A 19,389-nucleotide genomic window follows, 5' to 3' on the forward strand; every position below is an offset into this window, starting at 1 on the left:
GAAAAATCATGTATTGTTCCGAACTGTCAGCCCCGAGATCTTGGATCGTGATCTTCTTCTCAAAGAGGGACCAGGTTTTTCTTTTGGACCCGTCCCCCTGGTACTTGGATGCTTCCTTTTCTTGAAGTACTCTTCCCATTGCTTACACTTCCTTCCATATCAATTCACATCAATGCCTCTTCAACTCTCACCATCTCGCCAACTTGAATCCTCTACAATGCCTACTTCAAATCGCCGTGGACCTTGGGTCCCAGAGGAAGATCAACTTCTCACTCAACTGGTTCAACTGGGTTCGCATCTCTCAACACATGTACTACCGATCACCCAAGCAATGTCGGGAGCGTTTCCATCAAAACCTTAAGCCTTACCTCAACCGGGAACCCATCTCAGCCGACGAGGGTCTGGTGATCGAGCGCATGGTCAACGAAATAGGAAAGCGCTGGGCAGAGATAGCCCACCGCCTCGGGAACCGCAGCGACAACGCAGTTAAGGCCTGTTGGAATGACAATATGAACCGTAAGAAGCGTGGGCTGTCAACCCTCACCACCTCTCGCACTTACTCTAGCCGCATCGAGGCCCCCTATACCCGAGCCTCAATTATGACCCCTTCTCGCCCCCGCTTCTCCATATCGTTTTCTCACCCATCCTGCACTGACTCTATCGAGTCTTCTATCTCTGAACAATTCTCCCACTCTCGCAGAGAATCCATGGTTTCTTCCGTCAAATTTCCCCCACTTACACTCTTCCTTTCATCAATCGACCGATCGAAACCCCTCTCACCTCGCCCGCTTTCTCGGAAGTCTCCAACGCAACCTCCAGTGAGCCACCATCCATGGTCTCAGACTACAACTCCACCTGCTCTTCTTCGCCCCGCACTATTCCCTCGCCGCAACTTATGTTTCTGCCCGTCATTGAAGACTCGCCCAGCTACCCAGCCCACTCATTGGAGTCTCTGTCTGAGATTGTCTCCAAGCGCTGGATGTCCCACCAGCCTACCATGTCTTCATGGCATCAGCCACCTGACTTGCCTAATCCCTGTATGGCCAGAGTTGAGCCTGCCTGTGTCACCCGCATGGGTCTCAACAGGTTGCTCAACTAAATAGGGAAAAACCCCCAAGTCTCTCAAATTCCCCTCCCACCCCTCTGCATTAGCATGAGTTACGACTCTTATTTACTAGTCAGTCTCTACTTCCTACCGTTCTTTTCTCTTGATTCCCCTTCGTGCTCGGGTCTCTGAAACCCAATTGTACATTTGTCAAAAGCCTCACGCTTTGTGTTTATTGGGTGTTACTACGATTTTCATTTGTAGACTCTTTATATGTATTACCATGATACGGATCTTTCAAAAGATTACCACTTTTGGACTAATTTTTATCTCAAAACTCCGTAAAACTCTCTCCTGTTTCTATTGTTCGGACATCGGGCCCTGTCTGCCTTGGGATGGCATAATAATACCTGTTTATAGCATTAATCACAACCCTAATGTTCAACTCTAATCACCAATACCTGAGTCTATCCCTTCACACTAACGACTATTTCTCTACACTAAAAACAAATAAATAATATAAACGCACATGTACCCCATACCAAACTAGGATATAAAATAAGGATTATTCAAACATTTACCCTCCCTTTGCACGGGTCCCATGAGAAATGCGCCACCAGACACGCCGTGTTCACGAGGACGGACGCAAGGGAGGCATCAGGTCGATTCTGGTCATAGCTTAAGTACGGAAGCAAGGATCTACCGGTTTGTCTGACAAGGAAGGGCTATTCAGATCTATGAATGGTTGGTTGGACTTGCTTGTTCTACCCATAAACATCATCATACCATTGATTCCATACATAGTATATGCTCCTAGATGGTCGAGCTTAGACAGGGGTTTTAAGAGAAAACTGATGCCAATCCCAATGTACAGCGATATTCGAAGTCAGATTCAAGTTAGTGTTCTCTCAAATATCTCCCAGTGCCCTACCTTGAAGCGTACTAGGTCAGATTAGGCAATACATCCGCCCACCTGGCTTTTTTAATGTAGCTTTGATAAGTCACACCCTCATATCACGAGGCTAGTCACTGACATGTGTACGAAAGACCCGGGATATACATGAACTCTCCCACCACACAAGCTCGCTCAAGATCTAACTACTACTGTATAATTCACACCGCGAGTTGTCGCGGAACCTGCTGCTTTCCTGCTAGATTGAATTAAGTCCTGCTTTAGCCCTTCACAGGATATCTTCTGCAAACAACACAGAATATATGGTCGGGCGATTTGGCGGGGTTATTGCCTTCCTACCCTCCATAATCACCACGCGAACATGGATAATACATTGGAAACCAAGGCGATTTTGAGTAGACCAGGCCAAAATCTAGATTCTGCGTTGATGTTGAATTGAAATACTGACGTTTGGTATATAGATATACATACGAATGCGTGCTTTTGCTACGCTCAATACAACCTAATGTTCAAGTTCTTCTCAGATTCATCGTACAGTTTGTATTATCTCCCATTAATTGCTTTTCAATATGCGCCCTTTTCGTTAGAGCTACTCATTGACGTTGGTGGTATGAGTCTCTCCACTTTCGCCCCTGCGCGACTTAAAGTAGCCATGTCTTTTTGCTGCCCTGTTGAAGGTAAAACTTATGGACCCCTAGAAATAGCTATTCAGTGATGATTCTTTAATCCCGTATTATAAAATTGCTCACGTTGATCTTCCAATAACACAACGCCTTCATTAGTGAGGAAGTCCACATCTTCAGCAATTTTGTATTGCAGGTCCCGGTTTCGGCCATTTTGATCCTCAAATGCGAGGCGAACATGCTTTATCTCTCCAGTAAAACATTTCCAGAGGTAATCTGTCTCATCATCCCCTAAATAAATGTGGGTAATCGGAACTGCGGTAGAGATAATATTGTTGTTAAACCTGGACTTGGGCATGGTGGGATGTTTTGATGTACCCAGAATGATTAAAGGGATGGAGGAGGGAAATAATCACTGGGAATGATCACGGATTAGGCTCGAGTATGTGGAACCGAATCCTGACTTTATGAAAATTTAAAATCGTTAAGCTTTCAATGCGCTTCGGAATGTCGGCCTGCATCGATTAGACCTCTCATAACGCGCAGATCATTTCCCTAAGTAAGCTCGTGTTCAACGAACGAGTTTTACCATCACCCAAAAGATCCGGCCGAGTGTGGCGGTAACTCGGAATTAGCTCGAATGATATTAGTCCCACCCAGATCAGTGGATGGTCTGTGCGTTGGCTCTAGCACTTGATTCGCCCGAATTGTACCAGGACCAAGATAAGGGATGGCGGAAGGATATCCTAATAACTAACGCGTATTTGATGGAGCCTCGCGAAGTAAGGAAAAAGAGGTTGGTGGTAAAACTGATTTCGAATATCACTTAATATGTATGCTTCCAAACCAGGCCAACAAGACCTAATATATAATTGTACATGCATCTACCCCGAACCTACCACGCTGACGGCACATGTTCATATTTGTAAAGTCCAATGAAGAGGGTCGTCAATCAAACGGTCGTCCTGGATGATTACCAGAGTCCCATATCCCCGTGCACCCAAGGAATAGTCATCACTACGTTAAGAATCTAAACAATAATCGATGGGCCAAACGCGCTCGTTTTCTCTGCAAATAATAAATTCTCCGTCTGAGCAGAGTTCGCAACCATACAGATGACGAAATGCGCCCAAAACCACATTCTCATCTACCACCAATCTGACTTTCTGTAACGCAGTCGTAGTCTGCTTCACTAGTTTTTACAAAGCCGTAAGCCTGCAAGTGATGAGCGTTGGGAATGTGCGTAGTCAATTAAATCGTCGTGAGATTGGTCAGTGAGGGGATGAACGGCGGGGCTAAGGTGGGGGGTTTTGGTTTCGGTTTTGGTTTCGGTTTTGTATAAATCGTGGAGTTGCATGCATGCATGTCCGTATAGCTATACAGGCCGCCTTTTTTTGTTTTCAGCGCCCGGGAATTGCTTTCCGCTTCCCCCGCGAGGCGTTGGGCCTTCGGCGTTGAGATTTGCAAGTTTTTTTCTTTGAAGGATTGGGGACTAGAACGAACTTGGGTATCAGTTCTGATGTATTTGACTTGCAAGTATTAGGTAGGTATTTAGGTACCGACGTTTATGTACTAGGTTTGTGAATTTGTTCCCGTCTTGCCGCCCCACATATGTTTGCATGCACATTATAAAAATCACGATCGGCTATCCACTGTAGAGTAAGTTGTATGATTCCGAACTTTGCAGATAAATTAAATGCTTTGGCTCCACACTAATTGTGTATTTGTGGATTACGTATCAGCCAGCCATATTCATGGCCACACATCATCGGCAGGATTCAGCTGGAATGCGGTGTGCGTGCCACTTGTCGAGGGACAACGGTACGGTCGCGGGACCCATACATCTTCGATGATTCATGGTAAATTAAAGCACCTGTAAAGCTAATATCCCCGACTTGAGCCGACATTTTTTTGTAAAGGCTGCAGTTGATTTTACAGTTCAGGCGAAGCTCTTATCCCATTAGTTACATTTTAGCCCAAAGGGCTTGAACTAATATTATTCGCCTTCGGTTCCAAAACGCAGAGCAATGACGTCACATTGCCCTATTTGCCGTGAACGTGGGCCCCCCTCTGGTTTCTCTGATTTCACACGTGCAACAGCACGATATCGAATCGTCCGTCTTTCAGTGAGTTGGTCTTCCAGCCAATTCTACCATTGGTATTATTCTATCCTACTTGCTTCTTCAACAATTTCCTGAAAGCATATCCACGCCTACTGTACCCTGTGCCTATAACAACCTTTTCCCAGAGTCAGACTACTTCGTCGTATCCATATTCGACTACTGCTAGCAACCTTTGAACCCAAAGCGCCATGGAAGCCTATACTCACGCCATGCAGGCCCATACGCTGCCCCAGATATCGTTTCTTGACTTAAGTGAAAACCATAGAATCAGCGACAGGGATTCGTACGATTTCCCCGCCAGTGGTGTGTTATACCAGGACCCTGGTCTTCCCATCGCAGCGGATACTGTAGAAGCCGCACAGCAGCCCGCCCCGTGGACTGCAACTGCTTTGATTTTGATTTCCAAGCAGGAAATATATTCAAGTTTAACAATTGCCATTCGTGAAAAGAATCCTCGGTATCTAGAGCCGAGCAGTTGTTTGCAGAAGGCCAAGAACTTTTGGTGCTGGGAACCAAGAATTCATGCAGAGTTTGCCCTAGGAATGAATGCGCGGCTGATTTACCCAACCAATCGCATGATTTCCGAGAGCCAAATCTTTCCAATAGTCATATGTACCACATTCTACAAGTAGCTAGTAGCCTTTCCCATTAGCTATCCTCCGCTTGGGTTGTCAAGCATGCCATCCACCTTAATTACCCGTGGATAGCTCAGGTGGATCCTCTGTTCTCCATTTGCCAAGAGAGACAACAATCTCATCATGATCTTAAAATATTGCTACCGTGGAGCTGCACTACATCACTTAGTGCCCTTTTCCTTCCCTAAAGAAAAGGTTGTCAAGCGTCCGCTCAAGGCTCCAGTTTCAGCTGCGCACAAAGTTTGAAAGACCTCCATGTTATAAAGCGAAATACAAAAAGGGGGTTGCTATTAACTCAGTGGTATTAATACCTGATTAAGAAGACACCAAGTCTGACACCAAGTCTTCGGGAATATCCTTCTGATCCAAGAATAAAAAAGCGCAGATTTGGGCTACTTGGTGAAACCAAGCGCTGTTTCTCAACAACTGCATCCGGCCTCCACTGGATGGCTAAAATCCATTGGCATTTGTTTCCAGCCAATAGTATGATGAATGCTGTGGCGTTAAACGTTTAATATCTCTCCTAGTTAGTATATTGGACCAAACAAAACACCCAAGTCCCTCAAATCCTTGGTACTCTACGTAGTGATTGACTTTGACAACAAATTTTCACTTCGCTTTGCCAGGATACAACTTTCCGCAGCCTATAAGCGGAGCAAGAGCCGTCCATTAAGACTACAGATCTAGAACCATAGACTATCAAGAAATAAGACACTATCCAATAGTAATGACTCTTTGAACCATGTCTAGGAAAATCTATGGTGCAATAGCACCAACGTAAATAATATATAATTCTGGTATGGAGGTCTTCCTAGTAGACAAGATAACCATATTTAATTTCACTAGTATCTTCTCGCAGAAATGCCCTCGACACCGGCCTCCTGTTTAAACTGCGATCGATTATTATCGCAGGGATCTTTCTGTTCTGATATATGCCGTTATTTTTTGATGCATCAATCTCTAGCTACGTCGGCGCCAACAACCTCCAATGGATACGGTATCTCTTTAAGCCCAATTCCATCGACTCTGTTTAAGGAGCCGACTCGGGGCAGACCAATATCTCGGAAAGGATTATCGTCAAACACAATGGAATGGTGCAAAACCAGTGAAGATTCTCCATTAAGGAATATGCCGAGAGAGAGTGGAAGTACTCTCAAAAATTATGAGAATTCGTTTGATCAACTACGACTCATGAAAAGAAAATCGATTCACTGAATGATTGTTCTGAAAATTTCCAATATTTGATGTAAGTAATAAATGAATCCCTCCAAGTTAAAGCAGAAGGTTTTGCCTGGACAGGAATATAGTTACTTATAATGACTGGAAATAGATGTACCTTCAGTAACAAAGCAATGGTTTCCTTTGAAAAACACATTGCCAATCGAACTTCTTGAAAACCGAATCAAGCGCTCTACTGTGAAATTTCTACCTAATGGCATGGCGATTTTCTCGGGAACTACTCCGGAGCTACGAATTTGGATAGAGCTCTGAATTTATATAGATATCTGCACATTGTACTACACATTTTGCCTTTGGTTTGGAGGGAATTTGATGCCAAAGCATTGATACTACGTGGTTTGCCTTCAGTGAAAAACTTTTGGGCGGTGCGTGACTATTTCCTATGTATCATTTATCTACGTTTAACAGACATATTACCCTTGTAATTCCACCGAATAATAAGAGATATCTTCCAAATATCAGAAAATACCGCATATCAACTTGCCAGTCGGTATTTCACGTAGACTTGTTGCAACGTTCCCATTGAACTTGGACATCGCTTAACAATCATGTCAAGTGCTGAGGGTAATGTTAGATCTATAATTTTGACTTCAACAGTCGACAACATTTTGCTGACCAGGCTTGAGTAGATGATCCGGCTCCCTATGTCGCGCACCGACAGGCCACCATCCGGGTTTAGTGAGTTCGGTGTCGAGGTGTTGTGATACGCCAGATACGACTCGGCGCCCGTTATAAGGATAATTTATTTGCTTTCGTTGCTCGACGAGGTTGATGTAGGACTTGACGATGGCTCGGTAATTTGATTGTTGAACCCCTTCAAATGCCTTCTCATAGTATTGTCGTAGTAGGTCCCTGTTGCCGACTCGGGTAATTGTGCGTCCCAGCTGGGGGGTTGGACCATGTGACGTAAATTGATTTAGATGTCTGACCAAGTCAGTTCGCTTTGGATCGCACCTCTTTAGCCAACCGTGGGGCAATTGCCATTCGCTCTGTATTAACTCAGCTGATGTGGTCTGCTGGAACTGCATCCATTGAATATTGAGTTGCGTGGCCAATGGGGGCGGGGGAACATGGTGCTGGTCTGCAAACAACGAGATCTTGAGCGCAAATTCAAGGTGATCGGGTGGTTATTGATTTCGTACTGGGTTTGAACGGCATGTTTGCTTGGGTATCGGTGGCCACTATTTCCATGAACCGGTGTGCCACGTCCGGCGTGAAGATAGCTTCTCCACAGCCTGACATCAGAAGTGCAGTCTCTACCTGGAGCTTCCTATTGTCATCAAGATACCTCACTGTTAACTGTAGACTGTGAGTATTGTAAGCCTAAATCCGAGGTTTGCTAATGGGCGTGTTCGGTTCATTGATCAATGAACAGTTACGTCACTTCTTTATACAGAGGATGGACTAGACAAAATTCCTTATTAAGTTATAGCTCACAATCATGCGAGTTCCTTAGCTTAAGTCCATCTACGGACAAAATCTGTGGCTAGTCCATATTCGGTCTTCGTCAGAGATACACTTGGTATTTTAGGCTTCAGTGTCACGTAACGGAATGATTGTAACTAAATTCGAGAGAGATGACGGGTCAACGAGTTAACTATACAGTAGTAGTCCGAGGATATATGGTGAGAGAGGGACTGTAGTAGGCAGTAGAGCGTTGTTGAGGAGTAAAGGAAAGGAAAAGTGAGAGGGTAACGAGCGGTGAGTATCGCATATGGCATATGGGTGCATTTCAAACCCTTGTCATGTGATACCTGCTATGAAGAGATTTTGAGTATTCCACTTCATATACGTACTCCCATGTTTCAGTATAAAATTTAAACAAGGTTCAATAATTAAAATAATGAAACTGATTTTTATCAATCATGTGACTTCAAATTAAACATGTCCTTATGATTGCATAAGTAGGCTAGTATTAAAAACAAAACTGACGTTTTTTGTTTCACTGGCAGTACCAACAAAATAAAAGCAGTGCGAAACCGGTCGCGAAACCATTGTGCCAGTGTCCATTGACAGATCGACAGCGGGGCCTCAGGAAATAAAGACAGAGATCTGAGGTAAAACTTCCTCAGATCTCTGTCTTTATTTCCCTCAGATCTCTGTCTTTATTTCCCTCAGATCTCTGTCTTTATTTCCCTCAGATCTCTGTCTTTATTTCCCTCAGATCTCTGTCTTTATTTCCCTCAGATCTCTGTCTTTATTTCCCTCAGATCTCTGTCTTTATTTCCTAAGGTAAAAGTATGTTTTATCTTCTCGATCTGTTTCATTTGATCTCTTAATGAAGACCTCTTACTCCATGAGATTCGTTCCTGACTCCTTGTCGTTCGGAAGTCTGCATGTAGCCCAATGATTAGAACTTCTCTGGAAGAATAGGATTTTACATGCCGTGATCTATGTAGTACGGGGCAATGGTTGATCTGAATGGAACACTGAAAATGGCAGGGAAGGAGAGAGGGATCAGTACGCACGATGTTCTCCTGAAGTTCGCCTTTCTCCAAGATATGAAAAATAACTTCACGATACTCAGATGTCCCGAACTCTTGTTCGAGGGTAATCCTGCTGGCTTCGTTATGTATCCCCTGAGGCCCATGGTGCCTAGCAAGGTTACAGAATTTCGTTAGCTAGCTTTCAGGTCCCGTATTTATTCCTTCGCCTAAGCCGGTGCACTAGGATTCAAGAGTAAGCACGTACTGATGTGCAGTAAATACCTTCCACCCATCCATCACCTGCGCCAGTGGGATTGAGCGATCTTTCCTCCATTTATCCATGGCATTAACGTCTGCAACGAAAATAACGAAGTCCTCGGACCGGCCCTTATAGAAAACCTTGGACTGTCTTGTATTTCCTGTGGCCATTTTGAAAGCTCAATATTGCATCCGTTAAAATAATTGTTGCTGCAGTAAGACCAGTTGTGTGAAAAGGTGCAATTAAGGAATAACTTTCACTTATATCGTCACAATTCGACGGGGTGCCAACACTCTCACGTACCCAGAGTTCTGATAAATAACGTCATAGTGATGCATATGAACTCAAGAAAAAGAGCTCACAATAATGACGAAGGTGTCCCGTAGGGAAATTACGAATATGATTCGCAATTTGGTTTGAGTAATCGGTGGTCCATGACATATATCCAGTTATACACATATCGCTCTCTGCCTTGTGTTGGCTTACTCTCTGCAAAGTAGAAAACCCATACAATAAGAGACACTGGAAGGTTGGCCTGTTCTTCATGACATACTTCAGTTCATTGACTACTGCTCATATGCATCATCTAACAGCATGAATATCCTCATCGTCTCAGAATCGTCGTACGCCAAACACGTCCCGTGATCATGACGCAAAACTGATATCATCAAACCCCAGCTGCGCAAACCAATGGGGTCGATTCTAATGCAGCAACGCACCCAGTGGATCGGCCTAGATGCCTATCTGCGCCGTATCAGCCGAGGCGACTCAGCGCGGTGTGACTGCGAGCTAGGCAATCCGACGGTAGGTCATGTTCTGCTCGAGTGCCTGTTGCACCCAGATGGGCGGGAATAGATGAGAAACATCCTATCCGACTAAGGCATTGCTCTCCGCCGGAACGAGCTTCTAACGCGACCAGAAGCTAGCGCCATTGTGGCAGAATTCATAATCAAAACTGACCTCATGTTTCAGTTTCATGAGGTCGATCCAGCTAGATTGGGTGTGGAAGAAGGGGAACCGAAATAATGACCCCTTAGGAGGAAAGTATGAAGGAAGGAGAAAGATGGAGCCCATTAGTAGTGTAGTGCCGTGTCCACTACAGTCCCTTGATCCGAGCGAACACGCGAGTGGCAACTAACAGCTCAGGCGGTTGCGCAAAGACAAAACTAGGGTTAGCTGGTCAAAAATAATCGGGACTTCTGTCCTCACACTCTAGTGCAACAGGGTGTCCCTCTCTCGATTGCATGCTTGAGCTTACGTGGCCACGGCTGTCGCTGCCTTGAGCCCCGCGATGTAAGAAAGGTGCTTTCCAGGATGGGATTTGCGTCAACAGAATTCCACGTAGGGGGGCGCTGCGATAATAATCGAGCTCCTGAGGATGAGCTCTGCGTTAACAAGCGTGCTTCGCGGCGGAGCGCTGCGAGAAAAAGGTGATGCGAGAAGCAGCCAGCTCCGCAGAATAGGATCTGCGTTAAAAAAAATCTTTCGCAAGGGGGTGCTGCAACAACAAGGCCCTAGTGACGTGCACGCACCTCATCGTAGAGCTAGGGACCAGTATTCGAGTATCCAAGAGTATTCGAATCAGCAAAGACCTGCGCAACATCTTTATATTTTTCGTATTCTGAAGTATCATCGTCGGGAGATAGAATAATCCCTAGATAGATGCCAGTCAATCACCAGAATCGTAAAATTCAAGACTAAACCTTCTTCGTTATCGACTGCCGTGTTCCCCACTCTCCTGTCTTGGTAATTTGCGGTTTGCTAGTCTTCGCGCCGCGATAGATTTCATCTCTGCCATCTAGGCGTAGAGCGAACAGAGACGTGAGTGTTTTGGTGCGTCGCGGATGTGTTGATGAGCAATGGTTAGCATTGATGTGAGTATTGTCGTGAGAAGTGACTGAAATAACCGGGCGGTGAAGGTGAGTGGTTGTCAACGTCTCACGAACATAGCGCGTGATTTTCTTGCCATCTCAACTACATGACAGATGTATAACTTTGCATTTTTCCAATTCCGCGTCATCTGTCCCCAGCTGATCACTCGGTGAAGTTGACATACGGCCTCCAATTCGATTGAGGTGGTCGAATGCAAACACCGGATTTCCCTCGGTTCAGCTATAATCAGGCGATACGCTCAAGATCAGACCTACCTGTTGTTGTTCAGAGGCATTAATTGACTTTTTATTTCAGAGGGATATATGAGCCTATATATACTACAATTAGCCAAGTTTATTGGAAATCAACTTCGTCGTCCGTATAGACACTTCGGAGCTAATGCCGACGGTGCGGCTTGGTTCCTGATCTGCACCAGGTTCATATCGCAACAGTTATTGTTGTCAACGAAGTCATCGACGTCTATCTTTCACACCTATACTGTGTTGGCAGAGAACATGTCCAGGCTAGCGTCGATGACTTAAATCAGATAGACCGCCACATGTGGCTACGCAGAGACATCTTACTCTTCAATTTATTGGGTTACTGGATAAAACAAAGAGAGTAAGAGGGAGAGGGAGCTTGACTCAGTCATGTGATCAGGTCACCTGGTATCAATGCCTGAGGCAGAAATGTTTTAGGTGAATCTAACAACTAGTCAGTTATGATAGCCCAAGTGCTTCCGATGTTTAATACGGATACTGACGAAGTACCGTGGTGTGGGGTTTTGTTTGGATGATCGACCGCGTAGCTGGAGGCGCGGAAACATCGCCTCCGAAGAAAACTGGCTAACCATGGATCGTAAATATCGGAATACTGGGCGTACCTTGTAGAAAAGTATTCATGGCAGCAATAAACAGCCGCTGCTACATTTAACCTGTGCGATATTATCGACAGACTAGGCTGCTATGGAGAAACCCAGTCACTATGCCGGGGCTCGTACAATAATAGCTTTCGAGCGCTTCCTAAAGGGATCTTTGGCGCATGCGTCTTCCAATCATCCAGTGTTGGTCAGATTTCCAATTTGGGTTCCTTGGGGCGAATCTCCCATAGCTGGTCTAAGACTCATTTAATCCCCTAGACTGCTTAGTGTCGTTCCAAACCATCATAATAGGGTGATAAAGGGCCGAGACGCTTAGAAGGGCTGGGGCGAAGTGGATGAGGTGGTCCCGACATGCTGGGCCAAGGAGTCCTGGTGTCTTTTCCCGTGTTCTCCCATTCCACAGAGCATCCGTCCCCCAGTTTCATTGTGCACCCTTCGCACAAACCAGACGTTGCCCGTCGGACGCGGTGATCTGACCACGATTCAAATTAGGCCATGTATCACGCCCAGCATCTTTATAATCCGTCCCATTGCCACTCTGGAAGCATTGAGAGATCAGAGCAAGTCCTTTCAAAAGAGAAAAAACCAGGCCTTTTCCTTGGTCGGTTCACAACTGAATGCAGGGTTCACCTTGCCACACATCAACCGACAGGATAAAACTGTACAATGATGACAGAGAAATGACGGGATAAAGATACAAGGTCGAGATGGTCATCAGGGGATGGACGCAGATGGACACGGATGGGGACATAATGCCAGAAAATATCGTGTGAGGACAGTGAGTTTTAGTGACCAACACTTCCCCAAAATGCTGATATCGATGCTCGTTTTCCTGGTTAGTGTGATTCCTCCATATCCCATAACGCGCCACACCGGCCCCTGCCTGTTTCTTGAAATTTTGAACAAAATTTGAACAAACCCGAAGCTGGAATATGGACTTGCAAAGGGTAACATCTTCACACGTTTGTTATCGCATCGCGCAGGCTGAGAATTTACTTAGCTGTTCTTGCCGATGAGACCCAAAAGCCCACCTCGCAGGACCTGGTTGGCACTGAGTTAGTGGAAACCAACCGTCAAGATGACCATCTCTCAAAGCTCCATCGAACCTCTACCTACCTATATCTCAGACCTTCATCTGCATTGAGCATATCGGTCAGACAATGACGCTGTTGGGCTGTTGGGCTGTTGGGCTGGATGAAAATTTTCCATCTCGTGAAACCGCAATGTTTTCGATTTCATCAACGCCTGACTCCTGTCACATCATCATAACAACACACAACTTGTCCCTATATTCGTCAGGTCTCAGGCAACAAAGGCCGCAAAGATCTCCTGACTTGGGAGAACCCCCATGGGTGTGCATTTCTTAGCTGGAAGAAGCACTGTCTCGCACTGATATTACCAGTACTGTGTGGCGAAACCCGACGAGGAGTGGTCAGTTGTTCAGCGACAAGGCCGAAATGGAAAGCTCCAACCTTTCCCGGAACTGTTGTGAACATCTCTCAGAGTACGCGACAATGTCGAGCCAGTTAGTCCTTAGGGCGATCCAGGCAGTGGTTGATCGATCAGGCCATCATTTCCACCCAAAAGTGGAAGGCACAACCAGCTGGGAGCTTCTGGATCCGGCCGGTTTGTCTAGACGACTATCCTCCCTCGACAAAAGCACGCGAAATACGCGAACGATCCGATACTTTCATTTGTATGAATTGATGGAAGTTCGATTGTAATCTCGCCGACTGTGTAGGTGTTCGATCGAAGTGATAACGTGTGCGACCCAATGGTGAGGATCTAGAGCGCCTGCAGAAGTGAGGGCTGGGCTCCTCAAACGAACCAGAGTATCCAAACTGCGTGTGCAAATGATTGAGGCTATGTTGAGTTCCGGTGGATTTCGATCGATATGACATTCCATGCTCATTGGATGGGGTTGACGTGGCTAAATGCATCACAGAGAATTTCCGGAGTGCTTGCAACTGCGTAAGGTGCGGCCAGCGAGGTGAATATCCACGTTCAACCCATGTGAGCTGTCTATGAAAGTCCATTGCTGATGCACGTGGTTTTGAAGAGCATGGTGTGTATGTATCTTCGATTCGACGGACGACGTGCGAGTGAAAGACCTCGAGACCGAATGTTCACCTCCGCGGTGATAATTCATCAAACATACGCCTGCACATAAGATACATGGAGGAAATATACTAAATCGGTTCGATAGACAGACAATCAATCAAGTCACGTTCTCTGGGTGTTCTGTGTGTTCGGGATCGTCATGTGCAGCAGGTGAGGACTTCGAGTGCGTTGCGAGAGGGGCCAGGAGGGTCATTGTTCTGCAATCACCAACATTCAAGCATCAGTGGAGTTCAGACATTGATGAATGATGGGGTGACTCACTCAACATTGGAAGCAATGGCCTCAATAGTGGCCGTCAACTTCGTGTTGTGTCCCTGCTAAAATTTCCGAACAGCCCACCAACAATCCCTATTTCAAGCATTGACTCAAGGACCACCAATCATCATCTGCCATTGTATCACCATCGAACTTCTCTTTCTTTGAACATGATATTGCTTTGTCGTCACTTCTCAAGATCATGAATACCGGTGTGTTGTCTCAGAAAATGCGGAAACCTTGTTGTTTGCCAACTGAGAATACTCGCCACTTAATAGCCAGATTGCCCCGTATCTTTGGGTTAAGCGCCCGTGCAGCTGGGTCTGTAACGCGAACGGTCGCTCGCTTTTGCCTTGTCTCAGACATGATGAACAAGGGACGTGTGGGATGGGGTCGGAGCGGGCGAGGAGGAAGAACCCAATATCACGGGTAGACCGTCTAGCGCTGCCCTATCTACGCCGGCGTCAGCAATCAGAAAGGCCACTAGCTGACCATTACGATGGGCCTTCATCCATTGCACAGGCGGTCTGAGAAACAAATCTTACCGGTGCCTATTCCGGGTTTGATTGAAGAGATACCACTAGGTCGCCGCAGGGAACAACCATGTCAGCCGCCACGTTCGTAAGCTTTTGACCCACAGCTTGGAAGAAACCATCTGTTGCAGGAACGCCGAGCCAAATTCTAGCAAGCTATGGATGGCTGCTCGAGTCGCCGTGCACTAATAGAAACATTGTTCGGGAATGTGCAGCGTCACAACGACTCTGCACATCACTATCGGCTCCTTGCAGAGTCGACGGGTAGGCATTCCAGCCGAGAGACAGTCGATATCAGTTGACTCATGGCACAATAAGATCAAGATTCGAACTGAACATCTCTGCTGGCGACAATTGGACTACGCTCCTATAATACGAGCTATGCCTGCGTCTCCACGGATCATGGCAGAAGAATAACGTTCAACCCCCCCCCCCAATTAATGCAGGGCAAGGTGTTTATGATGAGAGTTTCCGCCTGAGATGTCTAATACGAAGACTATCCGGACTCGGCTTGGCGCGGGACGAACAGTCGGGTAGTGGCAAATAGCGCGGCTTTCGCATCCAGCATACCACATTACACCGTCCTCGAGCCATAAACCCACACCGCTGCGCCAAGGTCCTGCCTGATATTCATGATTTTGCTTTCTGCATATCTGTATACTATTACGGAGCGAAGGGGCTTTCCACTCTAATGTTTCGGCTTTGTTGGCTTGTGTTCATTAGGGATCTTTACCTCTTAGGCCTTGCACAATGAATTCCGAACACCCATCGAACCATCCAGAAAACGAATCAACCCTCTCCGACTATGACTTGAATATCCTCTTCTCTTCACAGCCCTCTGCGTTCGACTTCTCTGCCGACTGCCTCACTAGCCGTGTCGAAGTGGCCACCTACGACCGACCGAATACAAAGGTCCAGATCCCACGAATTGCGCACCCTGGTAACTTAGCTACCAGCGGTCGAGTCAGTCGGGCCTGCGAAAACTGCCGTGAACAAAAAGCCAAATGTAGCGGACACCGTCCCACCTGTGATCGTTGCAAAGATGCTGACGTCCGGTGTTTGTATGGTGGCCGGAAGGGGGACAAGATAGCCAAGTGGGTGGCTTAAGATAGAGCAGCAGCTCACCTCCGACTGGCTTCTAACAACTCTTTAGGCAGCTGAGCGATCTAACCACACAGGTCGAAGCCTACAAAACTCTCTTGCAAGACCTTTATCCTAGACTCGATAAGCTGTCGGCCCGCCATGTTGACCAGACCCTTCAGAAGGTATGTTGCATTCATCCTCGGTTCCCTAGTATTGCTTCTCACCATATCATCGTTTCCAGCTTTCATGTCCTTTAACACCCCACGCAGACCCCGAGGACACGGCTTTTACCTACGGCGCCATTGACTACACCGAAGAAGACTTCAATGGCGGTGAGGAACTCCAGGCCATGGGGTTTGTGGGCGAGCACTCGGAGATAGCATGGTTGTACAGACTCAAACGGGACCTCGACCAATACACTACGACGCCGACCAGAAACCGTTCCGATCGCCTTTCCATCTCGTCAGTCAACTACTTCCAGGATGACTTCGAAATCTCAATGCTCAATGACGTGGATCTTTCGATAAGCCCTCCTCAACACGTCGCTACTCAGCTTGTCGACAACTACTTCCATACGGTCCACCCTGCCTTCCCCATAATCGGCATGACGACATTTATTGGACAGTACAACTCGTTCTATGCGAATCCCAACGTGCGACCTGGAAAACGATGGTTGGCGGTGTTAAATTTGATATTTGCGATTACAGCAAGACATTCGCTGATGATGGGCCTTCCGCCCCATCCGGAGGCAGATAGCTATTTGGTGTACTTCACGCGGGCTTGGCGACTCGGCATCGATAATGTGGCATTGCTTTCGCACCCGAACTTACAGCAGGTCCAAGTCGAGGGTTTAGCGGCCTTTTATCTTCTGTCTGTTGGACAAATCAACAGGTGCGGATTTCTGCGCGTATTCTTTTTGTGGGATTCGATGTCTGACCGTGTGAATCTCTTTGTCTAGGTCATGGAGGATATTTGGTATCGCGATCCAATCAGCCGTGGCTATGGGGCTTAATCTCCGTAGCGAGAATGTCGTCATTGGGCACCTTTCAAAGGAGACAAGATACCGTGTGTGGTGGGCACTATTTATGCTGGATACCGTGTTATGCGTGATGACCGGCCGACCACCCAGCATCGGGGAGACCTTCTGCTCTACGCCTCTTCCGTTGCCGTATACAGAGGAGAGCTTCAGCAATAAGCGGATCATGCAGCTTATCTCTGATCAAGAAGCCCGGAACGAGTTCATGTCTTCACTGCTCTCTACTGACCCCGCGATTGCGGCCAGAGAGACCTTCGCGGGTCGACTCCGTTCCGTGCAGTCGGAGAGAAAAGGAAAGCAAGTCGGGCAGAATGCTCAAGCCCTTACACCCAATGTTTCACTGTACTTTTTATGCGCCGTGGACTTGGCGTTTCTTACCCGCCAGGCCGTGGACACTCTGTACGCTCCCCGAGCGACGCGACAATCATGGCTAGAAATTGAAATCCAGATTTCTACCCTCAACAACAATGCCGACAGATGGCTCTCTCGTCTTCCAACAGAATTCTACTTTAACGAACTCGATGCATCGCAGCCTTTCGCTCGGGAGCGAGCCAGCCTAGCCTTTCGATTTTACACTACCAAACTGATCATTTCACAGCCCTGCCTTCGGCGCCTCTCCGACCTATCTGGTAAGACTTCTCCCGGGGCTGTGTGTGATACCATGGCTGCTATGTGCGTCCAAGTTGCAGGACAGGTTCTCGATCTTCTCCCAGATGAGGTAGACACGGTGTGGTTATACAAGGTCACCCCGTGGTGGTGCATTCTTCACCACATCATGCAATCCAGCACGATCCTTTTAATCGCACTATTCACCCGAGTCCATCCCATCATAGCTGATGCAACCATCATTGTAAAGAAGGTCAAAAAGGTTACCCGGTGGCTGAACGAGATGTCCGCCAAAGATCCCTCCTCGCAGCGAGCTTGGCTTATTTATATGGATCTTCTCTCGCGTCACGCCTCTACACTTGGATTGGACGTTGACCGTGGGCCCTAGTATTACGCTAATTATCGGGTTTTCTCTATCTTCCCAGTTTATTCCGAACACACCGATCTCCACATAGCATGTCAGTGATACCGTTATCGTCGTCAATTCCTTTGATTTGCTATAGGCTTGACCATAATGGAAAGCGGAAATTTGGCTCATGAATTCTGCACTATTTCACGAAAGCTGATAACCAACCCTGTTTCCTTGGTGGGAATTATGCTATTCTTCTTGTTATGTCGATACATGCCCCTTGCGCTTTTCGATCATTTTTCGTGAAAGCGTTTTGATTATCCTCGTATGCATCTTGACCTAGGACTTCAAAAACGTATGAGGTCTTTGAATACTGCACATTAGAACAGAACTCACAAATCCTCGTCTTTGCCTTCTCCTGCCCGCATATCATCTCCGCGGTTTCTCCTTACACACTTCGTCGTCCACGAAATTTTGAGGAAGATTCTGAGTCAACATTTCTGCAAGTTACTAAACAAAAACAAGAATGCCTCAAAACGTTCCCCACAGAGGCCCAGCCACAAGCTTTGAGTCAACTGAAGATGGTTTGAAGGAGGGCCAGGAGTCAGACTGTACCTCGGCATTGCATAACCGTCTAGGGGACGTTAGATGAATTTATTCAAAGTATGCAGCTCGGACAGTGAATACCACGGCAACCCTGAACATTTTTGCCATCAAAAATTGCGACAAGGAACTGTGCAACCCTTGGATTTATAGCTACCTTTTCATTTAATGAACGACACCCACGTGCCAGCCCAATTCTTCATCGGTGTAGCCTAAACCTCTAAAATAAAAGATCGGGGGGCCAGCATCTGCATTCTGTTGTTGAGCATGACTTGCGGTAGTAGTGGACAAAGAAGTAGCAGGAGGATTAGCTTGGGGGAATATTTTTCGTAATTTTATTTCCCTTGGAGTGCAGTTCACTGATTGAGCTGATAACAGTTCGAGCTTGAGACAGACAGCGCAGGAGTGGATTGTTGAAGGGTGTCAACCTGCATGGATGGCCAAATACAGTGTTTCCGGCCGAGTTGTCGGGACCGGGTATTTCGGGTCCTTGGCCGCAGATTTATACCGCCTACTATATAAGTAACTAGCTTACCTTGGCGCGCCTTAACACGCTAGCGTCGCGCTGTATATCAGCCAGCGTGTTGTTTGTGAATGTTTCTGCATATATCACTCCGGAACTATCTGTGCCCCTGTGCCAGTTTATTTTCTACCCATTTCGAATCGTTGCTCATTTCGACTTTTCTGGTTTGCGTATTATTTTCTATGGGGGATGAATACTGTAGCTTTCGGCTGTCCGCTGGAAATCGTCGTACTTGGCGAACAACCTTATCCTCCCCTGCTCCTGA

General features: G+C 46.7%; 4 protein-coding genes across 4 annotated transcripts; 2 read left to right on the top strand and 2 right to left on the bottom strand.

Moving 5' to 3' along the window:
- Window positions 1-308: 308 nt before the first annotated feature.
- N7511_003506 (uncharacterized protein) lies at window positions 309-1,099 on the top strand (the record flags this gene model as incomplete). The annotated part of the gene is made up of 2 exons (XM_057125931.1): window positions 309-631; window positions 703-1,099. 2 exons carry the CDS (start codon window positions 309-311, stop codon window positions 1,097-1,099), a joined length of 720 nt encoding a protein of 239 aa, XP_056988090.1.
- Window positions 1,100-2,666: 1,567 nt separating this feature from the next.
- On the bottom strand, window positions 2,667-2,939 carry N7511_003507 (uncharacterized protein; the record flags this gene model as incomplete). The annotated part of the gene is made up of 1 exon (XM_057125932.1): window positions 2,667-2,939. The coding sequence occupies one exon, from the start codon at window positions 2,937-2,939 to the stop codon at window positions 2,667-2,669; it is 273 nt and encodes a 90-aa protein (XP_056988091.1).
- Window positions 2,940-9,199: 6,260 nt separating this feature from the next.
- N7511_003508 (SBDS family protein) lies at window positions 9,200-9,433 on the bottom strand (the record flags this gene model as incomplete). The annotated part of the gene is made up of 2 exons (XM_057125933.1): window positions 9,200-9,244; window positions 9,287-9,433. The coding sequence occupies 2 exons, from the start codon at window positions 9,431-9,433 to the stop codon at window positions 9,200-9,202; spliced, it is 192 nt and encodes a 63-aa protein (XP_056988092.1).
- Window positions 9,434-15,674: 6,241 nt separating this feature from the next.
- On the top strand, window positions 15,675-18,037 carry N7511_003509 (Zn(II)2Cys6 transcription factor; the record flags this gene model as incomplete). Its single annotated transcript, XM_057125934.1, has 4 exons — window positions 15,675-16,018; window positions 16,078-16,189; window positions 16,249-16,898; window positions 16,966-18,037. The coding sequence occupies 4 exons, from the start codon at window positions 15,675-15,677 to the stop codon at window positions 18,035-18,037; spliced, it is 2,178 nt and encodes a 725-aa protein (XP_056988093.1).
- Between the last annotated feature and the right edge of the window lie 1,352 nt (window positions 18,038-19,389).

Source organism: Penicillium nucicola, assembly GCF_028828085.1.
Source record: "Penicillium nucicola strain IBT 29836 chromosome Unknown utg000002l, whole genome shotgun sequence".
Lineage (NCBI taxonomy): Eukaryota > Fungi > Ascomycota > Eurotiomycetes > Eurotiales > Aspergillaceae > Penicillium > Penicillium nucicola.